This window comes from Mastigoproctus giganteus, chromosome 10 (genome assembly GCF_048544385.1).
Source record: "Mastigoproctus giganteus isolate SK-2022 chromosome 10, ASM4854438v1, whole genome shotgun sequence".
In the NCBI taxonomy this organism is placed as follows: domain Eukaryota; kingdom Metazoa; phylum Arthropoda; class Arachnida; order Uropygi; family Thelyphonidae; genus Mastigoproctus; species Mastigoproctus giganteus.
Genome location: NC_143584.1, coordinates 12,574,751 through 12,591,074, shown reverse-complemented (window position 1 = coordinate 12,591,074; position 16,324 = coordinate 12,574,751). Strand labels below are relative to the sequence as shown.

The window sequence follows — 16,324 nt, the reverse complement described above, 5'->3', positions numbered from 1 at the left end:
TGCAGTGTCAAGTCAGTTTGGTGTGACATAAGCATTGGGAGATCAAAATTGAGAGTAGGAGTGTGCTATAGGCCTAATGACTCTGATGAGTATAATAAGAAACTGTACAGAGAAATAGAGTGGGCCAGTAAATCAGAGAGTCTTATTATGGGGGATTTTAATTTCCCAGATATTGACTGGAATTTGGGGGCTGGTCACTCACACACTAGCAAGGCTTTTGTGGATTTATTGGATGATTGTTTTCTACATCAGCATGTTCGGGAGGCAACTAGAGGGAGTAATACTCTTGATTTGATTATCAGTAGTGATTCTTCATGCATTAAGAATCTGCAGATAAATGAACCACTAGGTGGCAGTGATCACAGTGTTCTGAAGTGGAATTTACTCAAAGACGTAACTACCATTAGGGGTAAAGGGAAGGGGTATTGCTTTCGTAAAGGTGACTACGATGGACTGAGACAGTATTTAAATTCTATACAGTGGGATCAACTGATGATATTACCAACAGCAAATTCAAAATGGGAAGCATTCAAAGAACTTATCTTGGAAGCTACTAGGCTTTACATACCAACTAAGAAATATTGTTCAAGGTTTAGGCCTAAATGGATGTCAGATGAACTAATGAGGCATATGGCAGAGAAGAAAAATGCATGGGATACATACAAATTAACACATGACACAGAAGCCTATGATAGATACAAGTTAATCTGTAACCAAGTTACAAAGGAGGTTAGGCAGGCAAAGGCAGATTACGAGAAATCCTTGGCAAAGGATGTGAAGAAAAACAGCAAAGAGTTCTTTACTTATGTAAACTCTAGAAGGAAGGGGATGAATCAGATTAGTCCACTTGATATCGATGGGTCAACTGTTGATGATCCTGCTCAGGTAGCTAACAAACTAAATGAATATTTTGCATCGACATTCACACATGAGGAGTTATTCAGCGAGGGGAATGCCAGAGGTGTATTCAACTCTGGCAGTAAGCTAGAGAATCTTGTAATAACTGAGAGTAAAGTGGAGGAGAAATTGTTGAAGATAAACACAAGAAAGGCACCTGGGGTGGATGGAATCTATCCAGTTATATTAAAGGAGGCAGCAATGGAAGTAAGCAAACCCTAAGCCATAATTATGAGAGCTTCCTTGGACTCAGGGGAGGTACCCACGGACTGGAGATGTGCAAATATGACCCCAATTCACAAAGGAGGATCAAAGGCTGACACAAGTAATTATAGACCTGTGGGTTTAACTTCTGTTCCCGGAAAATTAATGGAGGCACTGGTTAAAGAAGCACTGCAGGATCATCTAGACAAGACTTCAGTTATAGCTCAGACACAGCATGGTTTTGTTAAGGGGAAGTCTTGCCTGACCAATTTGATTGGATACTATGATGCAGTCACAAAAGAACTGGATGCAGGGAATAACTTTGATATTATATACTTGGATCTTAGAAAGGCTTTTGATACTGTTGCACATGGAAGACTGCTGCACAAGTTGGAGCAGTGTGGCATTGGAGGCAAATTGCTGCTATGGATAAAGGGGTGGTTGAGGGGAGAAGACAGACAGTGGTAATCAATGGACACTGCTCATCGTGGACTAATGTTATTAGTGGAGTCCCTCAGGGTTCAGTATTGGGTCCTTTATTGTTTTCTGTATTTATAAATGATATTGATGATGGTATATCAAGCTTAATGTCCAAGTTTGCAGACGATACGAAGGTTGGCAGGGTTGTCAAGGACACTACTGACACTATGCTGCTGCTGCAACAGGATCTGGAAAGGTTGAGCAGATGGGCTGAGAGGTGGCAAATGAAGTTTAACATTGACAAATGTAAAGTACTACACATGGGAAACAGCAACCCCAGAGCAACGTATCAACTCTGGTACTACACTGACAGTGGTAGAGAATGAAAGGGACCTGGGGGTGGTTGTGCAGGCAGATATGAAGTTCTCTGAGCAGTGCAGACGGGCTGCAAGAGTAGCTCATGGTGTATTGTCAATGTTATATAGGAATTTTTCTAGCAGGGATAAAGAGGTGATTATTCCCTTGTATAAGGCAATGGTCAGGCCACACCTAGAGTACTGTATACAGGCCTGGAGACCTCATTTCAAGAAGGATGTAGAGCTGCTGGAACGAGTACAGAGAAGGGCAACAAGATTAGTGAATGGAACAAAGGGGTACTCTTACGAAGAAAGGCTTAAGTTTTGTGAATTACAGTGTCTGGAGACTAGACACCAGCGAGGTGATCTGATAGAGGTGTACAAAGCCTTGAATGGTTTGAGCATGCTCAATGCTGATGGGATTCTTCCTCTTGCTCAGAATAATCACCTGAGAGGGCATAAATTCAAATTGAGGAAAGACAGATGTAGGATAGATGTGCGGAAATTTGCCTTTAGCCAGCGGGTGGTTGGTAGGTGGAACAGACTTCCATCCCTTGTCGTGGAAGTTGATAGCCTAAATAAGTTTAAGGCTCGGCTGGACAGGTATTTCGAACGAACAGAGGGGTGAAGTGGAAGTGGTTATTTTTTATTTATTTATTTTACTTTAATTTTTTTGGCTGATGCTGCATAAGCTTGCTTTCTTGCATCAAATGCCTCTACTAATGCTAATAAGACTTGTGAGTAACTGTATAGTCTGAAAGTTCTCTTAACAGTGCAAATGCTCTGTTAGGGCATAATGTGAAACTTTATCTATGATGTGCAGGAAGTTTGCTGGTAGGGACAGATATAATTATTCCTTTATATAAAACCTTCATTAGGTCACTTGCATATTGCATGTAGGTTTGGAACTGATGTTTTATAAAGGATGAATATCTACCTGAAAAGGTGCAACAGTTATAAAAAGCATTCTTATAGTGACTTTGTTTTTGTGGGTTGCAAAGTTTCAAGAGCAGACATCTATAAGGGGATTTGACCAAGATATTTAAGCCTTTAAAAGGCTTGAGTAAAGTAAACTTGAATAATGAGGGTTATCTTTTTGTTTTCACAGATGACACAAACCAGAGGACAAGCACTTAAATTAAGGAAGAATAGTTGTACACTGGATATAAGAAAATTCTCTTTAGCAAAATCTTAATTCTGTTGAAATAAATTACTACTTTATCTTATAGAAGTAGAGTTTTTATATAAATTGAAAGTGGGCTTAGACAGAAACAAGGTGACTGAAGGCTGATGCTTAATACAAATACTATACCTATCTAGAATAATCGTAATATATAATACATAAAATATTACTGAATTTTATATATTTGAATATATGTATTATTATTATTATTTTTTATTTATTTATTGTATCTTTTTTTCTTCTAACATATAGACAGGAAAAGAAAATCCAGAATTGATGAAACTCACTACTGCAATGGATGGAATTTGTTATAAAGGAAAGCAATGTGTCCTAGTGGAAGAAATTGATCCCTCTCTTTTGCTTCCAGGTAATAGACATAAATTATTATTTGTAGTTAATCTGAAATTATCCTGTCTTTCAGAACATATATTTCCATTAATTAAGTTCACCTTTCTGTTATTTTGCTGTCTATAAATTGGAATAATTGTCAGGATTTATTATTTGGCTATCATTTAAAAAGAAAAAGTTTATGAAACTGAGCACTGTCAGGATATAAAACGTGCAGAAGCTATTAACATATATATTTATGACATTATTGATGCTTATGGTGAAACAATGATATTTCATTGTCCTGCTCAAGTCAGTATGCAGCTCTACAAATTTTGAAATATAGTTAAAAATCATCTATTAAAAATAAGCCTGTTTTATTGTGGTTGTTTTGACCTAAACTAATGTTTTCATTTAACAGATCCAAATACATGTGGTTATTATTATTTTTATTTTATTTTTTATTATTATTATTATTTTTTAGAATAAATTTTTTGATCTTACTTTAATTCTCATGCTGTCACTGGATGAAAGTACATTCTTGGGCTATGTGTAACACATTGCAGGTTTGCTATAAAAAAGACAGGATAGGTAGTTGGAGCTTTTGTTCAAGTTACCAGTAATCAAATCTGTTACTAAACTTATGGAATTGTGAATTACTACAGAAAAAAAAAAATTCGTTATGGTTGCAGTATTGTCTTTTATGTTGTTTGTCAAAAGAACACTCCATGCAGAAAAAATTCCAGATCAATCGATGTAAAAAAACATCACCAAAAGTAAGAAAAAATTGCCAGGATAAGTTGCTTTTAATCAAGCTATGTGTACCTAAAGAAAAGAGAAAAGTGATTTTTCAGAGGAATATGTCTTGCCTTGGTAACAGCAATATTCCTTTCAATAATAAGTTAAGAAGCCTGATTTTCAAACAAATTTGGAAATATATTGTAAAAATTAAAATATTCTAGGCATATCTGCCTTGAGAAAGAATTATCTTTATGATAATGTTCTTCACGAAATTCATCAAGATATTGGAGAAAAGTTCATCTGGATGTCCACCAATGAAACAGTAAACGTTAGTGGCAGTTACATTGTACCTTTGGTATATGGGAAAGACAGAGAACCTTCTCATCCACATTTGCTTGCTTATAAGGTTCTCAAAAATGTGAATTGCTCCACAATTGCAAAATTTGTGAGTGGTGATTCTTTGCGGTTATGGCCAGACCAAGAATCAAACTGTGGTGAAAAAAAGTCTGCATTATAGGTTTTCTATCCACATTACTTGCTTAGTCCATAGTTTGCAGAAACAATTCAGGAGAATTGTTTCTGCAAACTATGGTTTGCAGAAACAATGTCTTCGTAAAAGCCACCACATACATAACTATTTACAGAGACATGCGACATTGCCCTCTTCAGCCACCAGAGCATATTTTGACAAGGTGAGAAACATGGTTATATACAAAGGTTTGTTTTATCCCAAAAAACTGATTTTATACAAAAAAAGAGTTGTTGGTACTTTGGATACTATGGGTGCTGCAATTATTGGCACTAAAAGACAGTCAATTAATTAGACATACTGCTGAGATAATTCTTTCTGATTCTTTGCTTAGAAAAAATTTGCAGTTCGTCGAGACTCATTTTGTTTAGTTACCTAATTCTATAACTGAACTTGAAAACGTGGTCTTTCTTTGAGTAGTTGCACTTGAGGTAGAGAAAGTTCAATTAGATATTTCAACCATTCCTAGAGACATTAGGAGAGAAAATAAGAAACAAATTTGGTACTATTTTAAAACAGATCTCTAGATTTAATATTTTAAGGGAAATAGACGACATTGTTAAAAGTAATAATCAGGGGTTTCCATTTTAAATAAAAGTTTTGAAAGCTTAATTTTTTAATTAACCAAGTCACTTCCATCGATGTAGAATGATTACTCTATGCTTTTAAAATGATTTTGGACAATAAGCACCATAGTATTTAGAATGGACCACATTGAAAAATATATTCCTTTTAATGTAGTAGAGTTTATTCCATGCATGAGTTGCAAAATAATCCTTATTCTAAAAATTTTATCTGGTATTTGTTACTTTGAAAATACTGAATATAAAGAAATTGTAATTTTTTTGCATGTGGTAACATTTTGCTGCATATTTTGCCTGTTTTTTAATGCATATTATCTGATGTCTGATTATAACTATGAATAATCATATTTTTATAAATCACTGATTAAATTATGAACTTCTATTGAATTGAACGAATGGAGTAAAGCTGTATGAGTGAATAAGTGGGTGGCAAATATTATTTAATATTTATTTAGACCACATCCTTGTGTGGTCAGCTATACAGCATTTAACTGAGAATTTGAGAATAAATATCAGCTTAATTTATAAGTAAAAAGAAATAAAAATAAAACTTTCCAACTTCAGCAGCTGCCATTATCTTGTCCTGAAGTGCCACTTAGTGAGGATATCAGAATACAAATTCATAGAAAATATATAGGGTAATTCAGAATTATGTTTAAACCTTTGTAGTTGCTATTGTGTGATGTATATCTTAAGTGACATGATTAATTTGTATAAAATTTTTGCATTTTATAGTTAAGAACTGTACTTAGCATTTCCATGTCTTAAGTAAATCATTGACTGATCAACACAGTGAATAAATAACTGACATTTAAGCAAAGAAGAAAGTGTCTGAAAATCAACTTTATTTTGTGTATTTTGTCACTTTTAGCTAATTGTGTTATCATTTAACTAGTTTTTAGCTTGTGTTTTATTACTTACCTTAGTGATGGGCATAATTGATTATATGTAAATTAATCAATTATGAAATCTGCAACAACAATATACAGTAATCAATTATAATCAGATTAGTTGATTACAGAATGGACAACAATAGTGACCGAATGGAACTCAATATCCACTTATCATGCATGTGTGTGGTCTGGACAGAGTGGAACTATTGGCTGAGTGGTAACCACTATCTTTAGTATTGATAACTTCAGATTAAATCCATCCACCATCTTTTTTTCCCCTTTTCAATTTCATAATCACCTAATTTGCATATAATTATTTTGATTATGATTCTTGATTATGCCAATCACTACTTTCCATTCTTCATTTTGTGTAGTTTATTAAATATTTTTAATATTTGCATTTAACTCACTGGCACAAAAATATTTTACCGATATGATTCCCAAAACACAAGGCGCTTTTCTCTAATAAAGTGAATATTCCCTTAGGTATTTAATAAACCTTCAGTTATTTATTTTTTAACATATTAAAATTTATTACGCTCAAATGAAAAATATATAAGCACCTGCATAATATCTGATTGATGCCAATTAAACAGTTATTCTCTCATAACCAATAGTAAATCAAAGTGAAAACAGAAAAAACTGCATCATTGTTTAGAATTAAAGATATGGTTCCACCACCAGATTCAGGAGTTGAAAGGTTTCTCAGACACCGTGCAAGTGATATTATTAATAATTTAATAAAGGAAAGAATGCCATTAATTTGTTAATTTTTATTGTCTTATCAAATTGAGTTGGCAGATTTTCCTTAACTTTAAATTCTACTTTATAAGTGATGTTTGTTTCAATGGCTGCTGCAGTTTTTCATGAAATAAACTGAATACACATAGAAGACCACCTGCCAATATATTCTTAATCATTAATGCTATACAAGTTGTGCAGGTGTCAACACTGTATTATACACAATCATTAGTTGCTTCATTTATTAATTTTTCTTAATAATACCATTTAGTATTTTTCTAGATTTATTTAGACTCCATTGTTAGTAGCCATAATTAATGGATTCGATCTATGTGGAAGTGTGAAATGATATGTGCATGCCATCATTATTTTCATCTTTTATCTCACATTTTTTCATATCTAGATGACCATGCCTATTGGACATATGAAGGATCTCTAACCACACCCCCATGTTATGAAAGTGTAACATGGATTGTCTTCAAAAAAGCCATAGAAGTCTCCCAAGAACAAGTAAGGATTGTTAATATAACCTATTAAGTAATCAGTAGCTGTTTTACATACACTTGTAAAATTTTTAATGTCACAGTTATTGATTAGATTAGTTAAGTGTTAACCTTGCTAGTATGAACATTACGTTATTGTTTTAGGAGGGCAAAATACAGAGGTGTCCCATAAGTCTGGAATCATACAAAAAATAAAAAGGATGCAGTGAATGCTGCTTTTATGCAAAAGTATAAAAAGTCTGCTAAGAGACTTTTTATACTTTTGCATAAATGAGTGAGGATGGCAGTGGCTGTGTCATCATTGGTTACCTTTCTCAAACGGCCACTGTGTGGTTTATCCTCTGAATCCTTTTTTCCCAGGCTTTGCAATTTGCTAACACAGCTCTGTGTTGTTGGCTCAAGATCTGGATTTAGTCTGTTAAATCCTGCACCGATCTCTCTCTCCTCTGACTTTCTACAAGGATCAACTATTGCTCTTTCTTACTCAAAGATGTCTTGGGATTGCAAAGATGATATATGAATTAGTTATTTTTCTCTATGATTCCAGACTTATGGGACACCCTGTAAAGTTTTTTTTTTTTTTTTCCATTACAAAATACAGTTTGACAACTGCTTTTGTCAAGCTGCATCTCTGTAAATTTCTTTTATAATACAGGCAACCCCCCGTATAACATGGTACTTCTACAACATGGTTTCGCTCTAACACAACTGATAAATTACGGCAATCCTCGCACAACATGGTACTTATATAGCACGGTTAGAGAATTTTGGTAAACCTCGCATAACACTGTATTTTTGAGCTTTTGTGCAGGGAAAACCTTGCTATTATGTTCGATGTAATATTTCAATATTTCCACTCTTTTTAAATCCCCACTATTGACTCTAGTCAAAAAAAAAAATTATTGAAAAATCCCTGTATTTTAATTTGTTGGAAAATTCCCTTGTTATGTTTTGTGATATTGAACTTGTGGAAAAATCTAGATTTCAAAATTTTATTACTATTGGATAGCACACCAGGCCATCCAAAATATTTAAGTCATCCAAACATTGAAGTTATGTTCCTACCGCCACAGTTGTACTGGGTTCATACAACTTCTTTCATTCAGCCGTTAGATAAATGCATTATATATGCCTTTAAAACTCATTACATCAGAAAATCGTTACAATGGATTTTGCAAAAAATTTGATTCCAAATCTATTGAAGTAATGGAGGCATGGAAACATTTCTCAATTGTGGACTGTATCAGAATCATAGCTTTATCGCTGAAAGAATTAAACCTGTCAACGTTAAATGCGTGTGGAAAAATGTATGGCCAGAGTCAGTTCATTCAGGAAATATGATTGAACCGGCAGAAAATGGAATCGGTGCGATAGTAGAACTTGCTACATCGGTAGGAGAGGAAGGTTTTGATGATATGACTACTGAAGCCCTCATGGGTAGCACAGTTGATGGAATCACCCTCCTCCCCACACCAGGTGGAAAAGACCTGAGTTCAAATCCCGTCAATGGAGGGAGGAATTTTTATGGGTCTTTTTCACAACGTGGCTGAGTTGCTCGGGCGAGGGTAGCATGGTTTTTTTCTCCTGGAAACTCGGGCTTTTTGTCCAGCAAAACAGAAAATCAACCTCGGGGCACACACAATTTATAGACAATGTACACAAAGTAACATGGCCTTAGTTGCCTATGCTCCTTAAAAAAATAAAAAAAAAGATATGATTACTGAAGATGTTCAAGAATTGCTGGTAGAAAAAGAGGCCAGCATAGTGGATTTGGTGCAGATGAAAATTCTAAACTTGCAAATTTTACACTAAAAAGCATAGAGGAAGGCATAAGTTAGCCAGGCAATTAGTCTTATTTTTTGAATGCAGATTCTTGAATGAAAGGAGCCCAAAGTTCAAAAGGGAGCTTCAAAAATACTTAGTTCCATACGATGAAATTCACAAAGATTTATCAAGCAAAAGCAAATAAATCCAGATTACTGATTTTTTTAAAGAGAGCAGAAGATACGTGAAATCTAGAATGATGTATTTTTGTTAGCTTTTGGAACGTAACCCCCCCCCTTTGTACTTTATCTTGGTTCCGTATAACACAGTTTTGCACAACATAACATTTTATAGGAACCTAATAACCGTGTTATACGAGGATTACCTCTAATAAAATTCTTTATTCACAAAATTTTACAAGGATACTATTCCTGTTACAGGCATCCAAAGGAATCTAACAATCTAATTGGAGACAGATATATTTACTTACATACAAACTGCTAAAACATAAAAAAACTGCATAGAATTCAAAGAACATCCATAGAATACACATACAACATCCATAGAATACACGTACAACATTTATATAATACATATCACAGCAAATATATTGCTTTCTCCAGCATAAGTTTAACCTAAAATAGCTTTGAGTTATCAATAATTGCATTTGAACTGGATCATCTGAGATACTGATGATATAGGGTCGTACCATAGAGTACAATCCTGGTGTAACCTGATAGACCGATTGAGCCAAGCTGGACATCTTTCACTTGGAGTCAGTTTTAGTTTTAATGACAGTTACAAAAATGGTGACAGCATGTGAATATGGATTGATATATTTTTTTTTTTATTATTTTTTTTTCCACTGTTGGCTGAATTACTGGACCACAATGTCGGCAGACCTCAGTGTTGCCGACATTGATTTTGATGCTGTTGGGAAAGTGCCGCTTGAAAGTTGAGAGCTGCTGCCGATTTGAGCAGAGCACTGGAGGGTTTTTGAGAGCTCTACCCAGGATTTTCCAGCCCACGAGTTCTCAGATGTTGATGAAGTAGTGAACTGCGGAGTACTGATTGAGTGCCATTGTGAGCTTCCGTGCATATGCCTAGTGCTATTATAGATTAACCTAAAATAGCTTTGAGTTATCAATAATTGCATAATTATAATTACTTATAATTACTGATTGTTTATGAAATTAAATGCACAATAATTAAAAAAAGCAATTAAAGTAGTAATTAAAGCCCAAATAATCAGACAAAATGCTAATAAATACCTTTTTTTTTTTTTTTTTTTCATATTTTAGTTTAAAAAATTCCTTTTTCTACATTAGTTTTCCCTCCTGTATTGGAATGCAAAATTTTAAATTAAACTTTGAAAGAAAAATAGAAATTTTATCATACGTTGAATAAATGTACATGTTGCCACATATTTGCTCTAATATCTTTTTCTTGATTGATAAATTGATATAGCATACTCTGTAGTTCCTTTTGAGTTTTGGAAAACAAAATTTTTAATACTGTAAATATTAATATGAGAAATAGAAAAGTGGTCTTTATAATTCTCCATGTTTACTATCTGCAGCATTTGAAAAGCATGAGCAATACCAAATAAACTTTATTTCCACAGTTTTGTTTTTATTTACCAGTATTTCATACGCATGAAATGAACTGAAGTAACCACTTATTATTTTAGTCCAATATCTTTAACTTCTGCAGTTATTTATTGTTTGTTTTCATAGCAAATGACAATGTCAAAAGTGAGCTCTTTTTTTAAACCATAGACTGAATAAGTTACAGTTAGTACAGTAGTTTTCAACTGTCGTGCCGCAACAACATTCCGGTGTGCCACGTAATTTTGGTTTAAGTTACTTAAACTTATTTTTTTAAAAATATATATGTTTATTTCATTATAAAAAGGTGTACAGTATCTTTAATTTTGTGGTGATCTATAATTGATATTTACTTAGTATCTCTATATAAAGAATAAAATTATTATATACTGTATATATGTAATTTTTATAATTATATGATTGTAATAACTATTATATAACGTATATATTTTTTAATATTATATATATACAGCTGTTTGTTGTTTGTTATTAGGAGCATTAGCAACTAAGGCCATATTGCTCCGGGATATGCGGTGGTCATTCCCTGACCTTTCCGCATTCGGTGGTGACGGGCTCGAACCCCGGTCTAATCAAGAAGCGTGTGCTATGCACTGCTGCTCTTTCCCACCTGGCTACGGAGGCGCCATATATATATATATATATATATATATATATATATATATATATACAGAGAGAGAATCAGATCTAACAGGAAGAAAATTGAGTAGGGGTGTCGTTATTAAAAAAAAAAAAAGGTTGAAAACCACTGAGTTAGTATTAGCTATATGGCCACAGACTTTTGCTGCACCAGCCAAATAAAAAAATTAACAGCTGTAACTTGGAAGACTAGCAATAAGCACATCTTCTTGCCATTCATTCTACTGCTTCCAAGAAATTTCACTTTTCATTTAATTTATGCCAAGCGTTTACTGTTGCAGCATTCCTCTTTGAAGGGTATTTTGGTAAAATACAAAAATGAACCATTCACATGACTTGTTTTGCATATACTCCACGGAATTGCAGGCGGTGCATAAAGGGGTACTATTATAAGGGTACAGATGGTTGAACTTTTTTTTTTTTTTGATGCTATATAAGCTTGCTTGAAGGGCAACTAGCTAAATCGTTGTGCCCAACTTTTTACAAATGCTGTGTTTATGATTTTTATGGCTTTGTCCAGATGGAATTAAGCATGAAAGCATCCTGCTGTTCCTAGCCAACACAGCTTCTCTATGAAGAAATCTTCAACAGCTCATAAAATTCTTTTCCCTTTATCACTTCACATGACTTGTTTTGCATATACTCCACAGAATTGCAGAGGGAGCATAAAGAGATACTCTTATGAAGACTTGTTCTGTAAATCGCAACATCTGGAAACTAGGCAGTACCCTCAAAGAGACATGATTGAAGTGCTTAACTTTAAATGGGTTGAGTAACTAAGTACTGATGGCATCCTTGCTCTTTCTCAGGTGACACATGCACGTGAGGACATAAAATTAAATTAGAAAAGGATGGTTGCAGGATTGTACAGAAATTTGCTTTGAGCCAGAGTGTAATTGATTGTTGAAATAAACTGGACAACTATCGATTGCACATATCTGCAACCTCTGGCTTCATTTATCTGCAACTTTTGGTTTTTGCACATTCACATCAATTACTTTAATATGGATAGACTTGTTGGTTTTCATAAAAACACCCATAAGAAAAGTTTGCTGGAGGGAGGGACCTTCTCGTTGGAAGGGAAAAGAATTTCTAATCTAAAATATACTGGAACTAAATTAAAACTGTTCAAAATAATAATTTACTTACAACTTAATTTAAATTTGGTTGCACAACTTTTATCAATTTAAAAAAAAAAAAAAATGATAAGAGTTAGAAAAGGAAAAATCTTTCACATCCAAACACATGAGAAGTGCTCATTATTTGCTCAATTTGTTTATCAGACAGTAAGCTCAAATGTTGGACCTGTCTGGGTAATAACTGGACACCAGGCAACACTAGTTGCAGAAGTAGTTGGTAATTTAAATAAATTTAATCAAACAATGAATAAATTTGAACAAATTATTAAAAGGGATGATGGGTAAATGAAATGAGCTTTGTTTTTTTAATGGCTGATGCTTTTAAAACTGACTTCCTCGCATCATTTTGCTAATATTAGCATGTGGTGATAGTGAAATTATAGTAGTCTTATAATACCGTGACAAAACTGACTAAAAAAATTGAATGGCAAATGCTAAAAAACGGTACTCACCTTGTATAAATCTGCAATAAATTTATTGGTAAATGGTGGCTGAATTTAGTTTGGAAGAAGCATTAAAAAGAACTAAGGCAGAGAATGGGGTAAAAATATTTTTAAACAAATTTTAAAATGAGCTCAAGGAAGTAGAAGTGCAGATCTCCAATCCTTGGTTGTCATCAAAAGGTTGAAGGACGCGAATGAAAGAATGAAATAAAAGAGAAGACCGGTGGTGCCAATAGTCGTTGCGAGAGACTTTCGTTAAATGAACCATCATCAGTTGGCAAATGGAAGAGAAGTGAGTGCGTGTTGTACAGTAATACCCCGAAGTTACGCGATAGGTGGGTCCGACGAAAATCGCGTAAGTCGAATTCGCGTAAGTCGGGGTACAACTTTGCATATAAATACGTATAAATTTTGCTTAATTGGGACCAAGGATTAACAAAAACACTAGTTTAGAAGAAAAATATTAATAAAATTGCAGTTCTTTATACATATTAATACAAAATATGTATTAAAAAAACAAATGACTTACGTAAAAAAGTTATTTCGATGTCGATGGCTTCATAAAATCTAACAAATTCGTCTGACGACTTTTCACGCAGAATTTCTTCGTAGCAAGCTAATAATTTTTTTATTCCTTGCTTTGTAGCTATAACGCGTTCTTCGTTGGAGTCTGTTTTCTAAAATTTTTAAGCCCTTTACAATTGAGCCCTTTTCAATTTTCAACCTGTCAAGTTTGCAATTGTCATGTGCTTTTCGCCGTTGCTTCATTTAGGCCTGTAGCACGTGCAATATCACATGGTCTTTCATTTCGCTCAAAGCGTTTCACAATTTCATATTTTTTTCTCTATCGACAGAGGCGGACTGGCCATAAGCCTTACCGGGGAAACCCCGGTGGGCCAGTGTGATTTTGGCCATAAACCATAGTATGAGGCCACTATAAATTTTCCCGGGTAAGAATTTTTGACCCAGTCCGCCTCTGTTTATCGATAATTGCTTTTCTTTTTCTCTCTGAATCTGCAGTGTCTTCACCAGGACGCTTCCTTTTCACACCTTTTAATTAAGTATTTTACTCATTTTTAGGGAATAAAGCACAATTACAAAACGAGGAGGCACGCTTGATAGGCATAAACAAAGCTGCGCGCATGTAGCAACTGAATAAACAACACCATAAAGGCAGAGATACACTATTAACACCTCACATTTCTAGGGGTTACTACCATAAAACAATAAAAATCCAGTTGCGTTTCTGCTAGTGAAATCTGTTATAAACTGGTAGTAAACTCGATCTAATTGCATTTGCGATTATACCGATAGCTGGAATTGTGTTGGTTTTTACGTTATTATGGTGAAATGTGTTTCCCCTTCACTGATATAAAAAACATAAAAGCAGCAAAGTTGAATTTTGTTCATCTTTCGCTCTCATTCTCCGCCGTCGCACCGTATATCGATAACATATGAAAAACGACCTTGAAGATAGTGGGCGGCAGCGTTGCCAAACGAAAAAATCAAGAACCGCGTAACTCCGAGTTCGCGTAAGTCGGGGTAGCGTAAGTCGGGGTATTACTGTATTTAAAGTTGGTCTATACTCTCGTGATGCTCTTTTTGACACGTGGGAACTTTAGCTGCGAGAGGTTCCAAGCCGGTGAGAGGTTGAAGGGAAGTTTTGCGTTAATAATATTGATTTTTATTAGCATGTGGTTATTTCTTGTCTGCCCAGTGGCAAGGTTTTGTGAAAACTCCATTACATCTTTAACTGCTGGAGAAGTTTCACCTGGATTTGTATTCCCCCCCCCAAGACAAGGATATCAGTTACACTTTACTATTCAAAACAATTTGACAAGGTGAAAGGCACTGTCAACAGTTTGGTTGAAGAGAATATACCTATAGTCCACATCATTAAACAGCTGCTGCTGAGAAAGTCAATCTGCAATAATCTTTCATTCATTGTCTATCACCTTTCATACATCTTAGATCATTGATAAATCTGATGTCTTTGCAAGTAGTTATTGATGTTATGATTGAAATTAGCTGTGCCCAAAGTAATAAGGGTTGTGCTGTATGAAAAATATATGATAGTGTTTTCTTCTAATGAAGATATAGAGAAATAATGTTGCCAAGGTTACCAAAAAACATTCTGTTGAAATTGATGTGAATTCCAGAAATGTAACATGTTTCAAGCATACTCTAGTACCTGGAATATGTTTAAAACATGAAGTAAGAAAAAAAATAAATAAATAAAAATTCTCTCTCTTGTGAAACTTATTTTTTCAATAAAGCTTCAGTTTTGAAAATTTGAAGAAATTTCTTACTATTGCATGGAACACGTGATAACAATTGCTTTTGTTAATTGAGAATCTATAATAGTAGTATTTTTACATATAATGATATTTTCATATATTAACAATTAGCTTAAAATAAAGTCATAAATGCTATAGCCCCCACGAACCTATCCCTCTACCATTGAGAAGCTAAATAGCTTCAAAACAGCAATGTCTGTGTACTGGTACACATCCAAGAATAAGCAACAATAGACTTCTCTAATGGAAAAGTGTTACTTATTTGAAGTGTAAGAGATAGGCAGCTCATTGTGAAGTATTTCACAATATGAGACTTATAATAATGCCTTACTAGCTATTTACATAAATTCTAGCTATGTACTGTTAATATAATTGCACAATTTGTTGTCATAGTCTAAATAAGTTTTAATGATTTACTGAGTATTGGCAACAAGATGATTATTTGATGCCTTAATATTTCTTTATTATTTCAGTTGGACAAGTTTAAAAAACTTTACTTCTGTGCTGAAGGAGAAAATAATCACTTAGGTGAACATGAAAGTCTTCTTGTTGAAAATTACCGTCCACCGCAGCCTCTTTATGGACGTGTCGTGTGTGAAGCCCCTTACTAATTGTGTTAATTATATAGAAAGATAGAAACAATATATATATTTTTGACTTCTTATTCGTGAATATTTTATATAAGTGTGTGTGTGTGTGTGTGTGTGTGTGTGTGTGTGTGTGTGTGTGTGTGTGTGTGTGTAGAGAGAGAGAGAGAACTTAAGAAAAAATTATTTTTATTTTTTGTAATTGGTTTTTCTTATATCATTAAGTTTGAGTTAATTTGAATTAATCTACGTGCTTTTAAAATTAAGGGACACTAGTATACTAATCATGTGCCGAAAACTTGAAGAAACAGGGAAGTTCAAAATTTATTCAATTTTTAAATTAATGGCAGTGATATGAATATTTTAGTATCAATATTTGTAAGTCATCTCTGTACAATATGCCTATTCAATATTTGCAGTTTAGTCATTTGCAAGTAGTTTTTCTGCAAGCC

The 16,324-nt window shown here is 34.0% G+C and overlaps 1 protein-coding gene across 1 annotated transcript in view; it reads left to right on the top strand.

The window, feature by feature from the left end:
• LOC150078721 (carbonic anhydrase 13-like) overlaps positions 1-15,981 on the top strand; it is an 86,803-nt gene extending 70,822 nt beyond the window's left edge. Inside the window, exons 5-7 of the mRNA XM_090382296.1 lie at positions 3,313-3,427; positions 7,279-7,385; positions 15,759-15,981. Coding sequence (XP_090238422.1) covers positions 3,313-3,427; positions 7,279-7,385; positions 15,759-15,896 — 360 coding nt within the window. The 3' untranslated portion in view covers positions 15,897-15,981. The remainder of the gene's footprint in view (positions 1-3,312; positions 3,428-7,278; positions 7,386-15,758) is intronic.
• Positions 15,982-16,324: the final 343 nt, after the last annotated feature.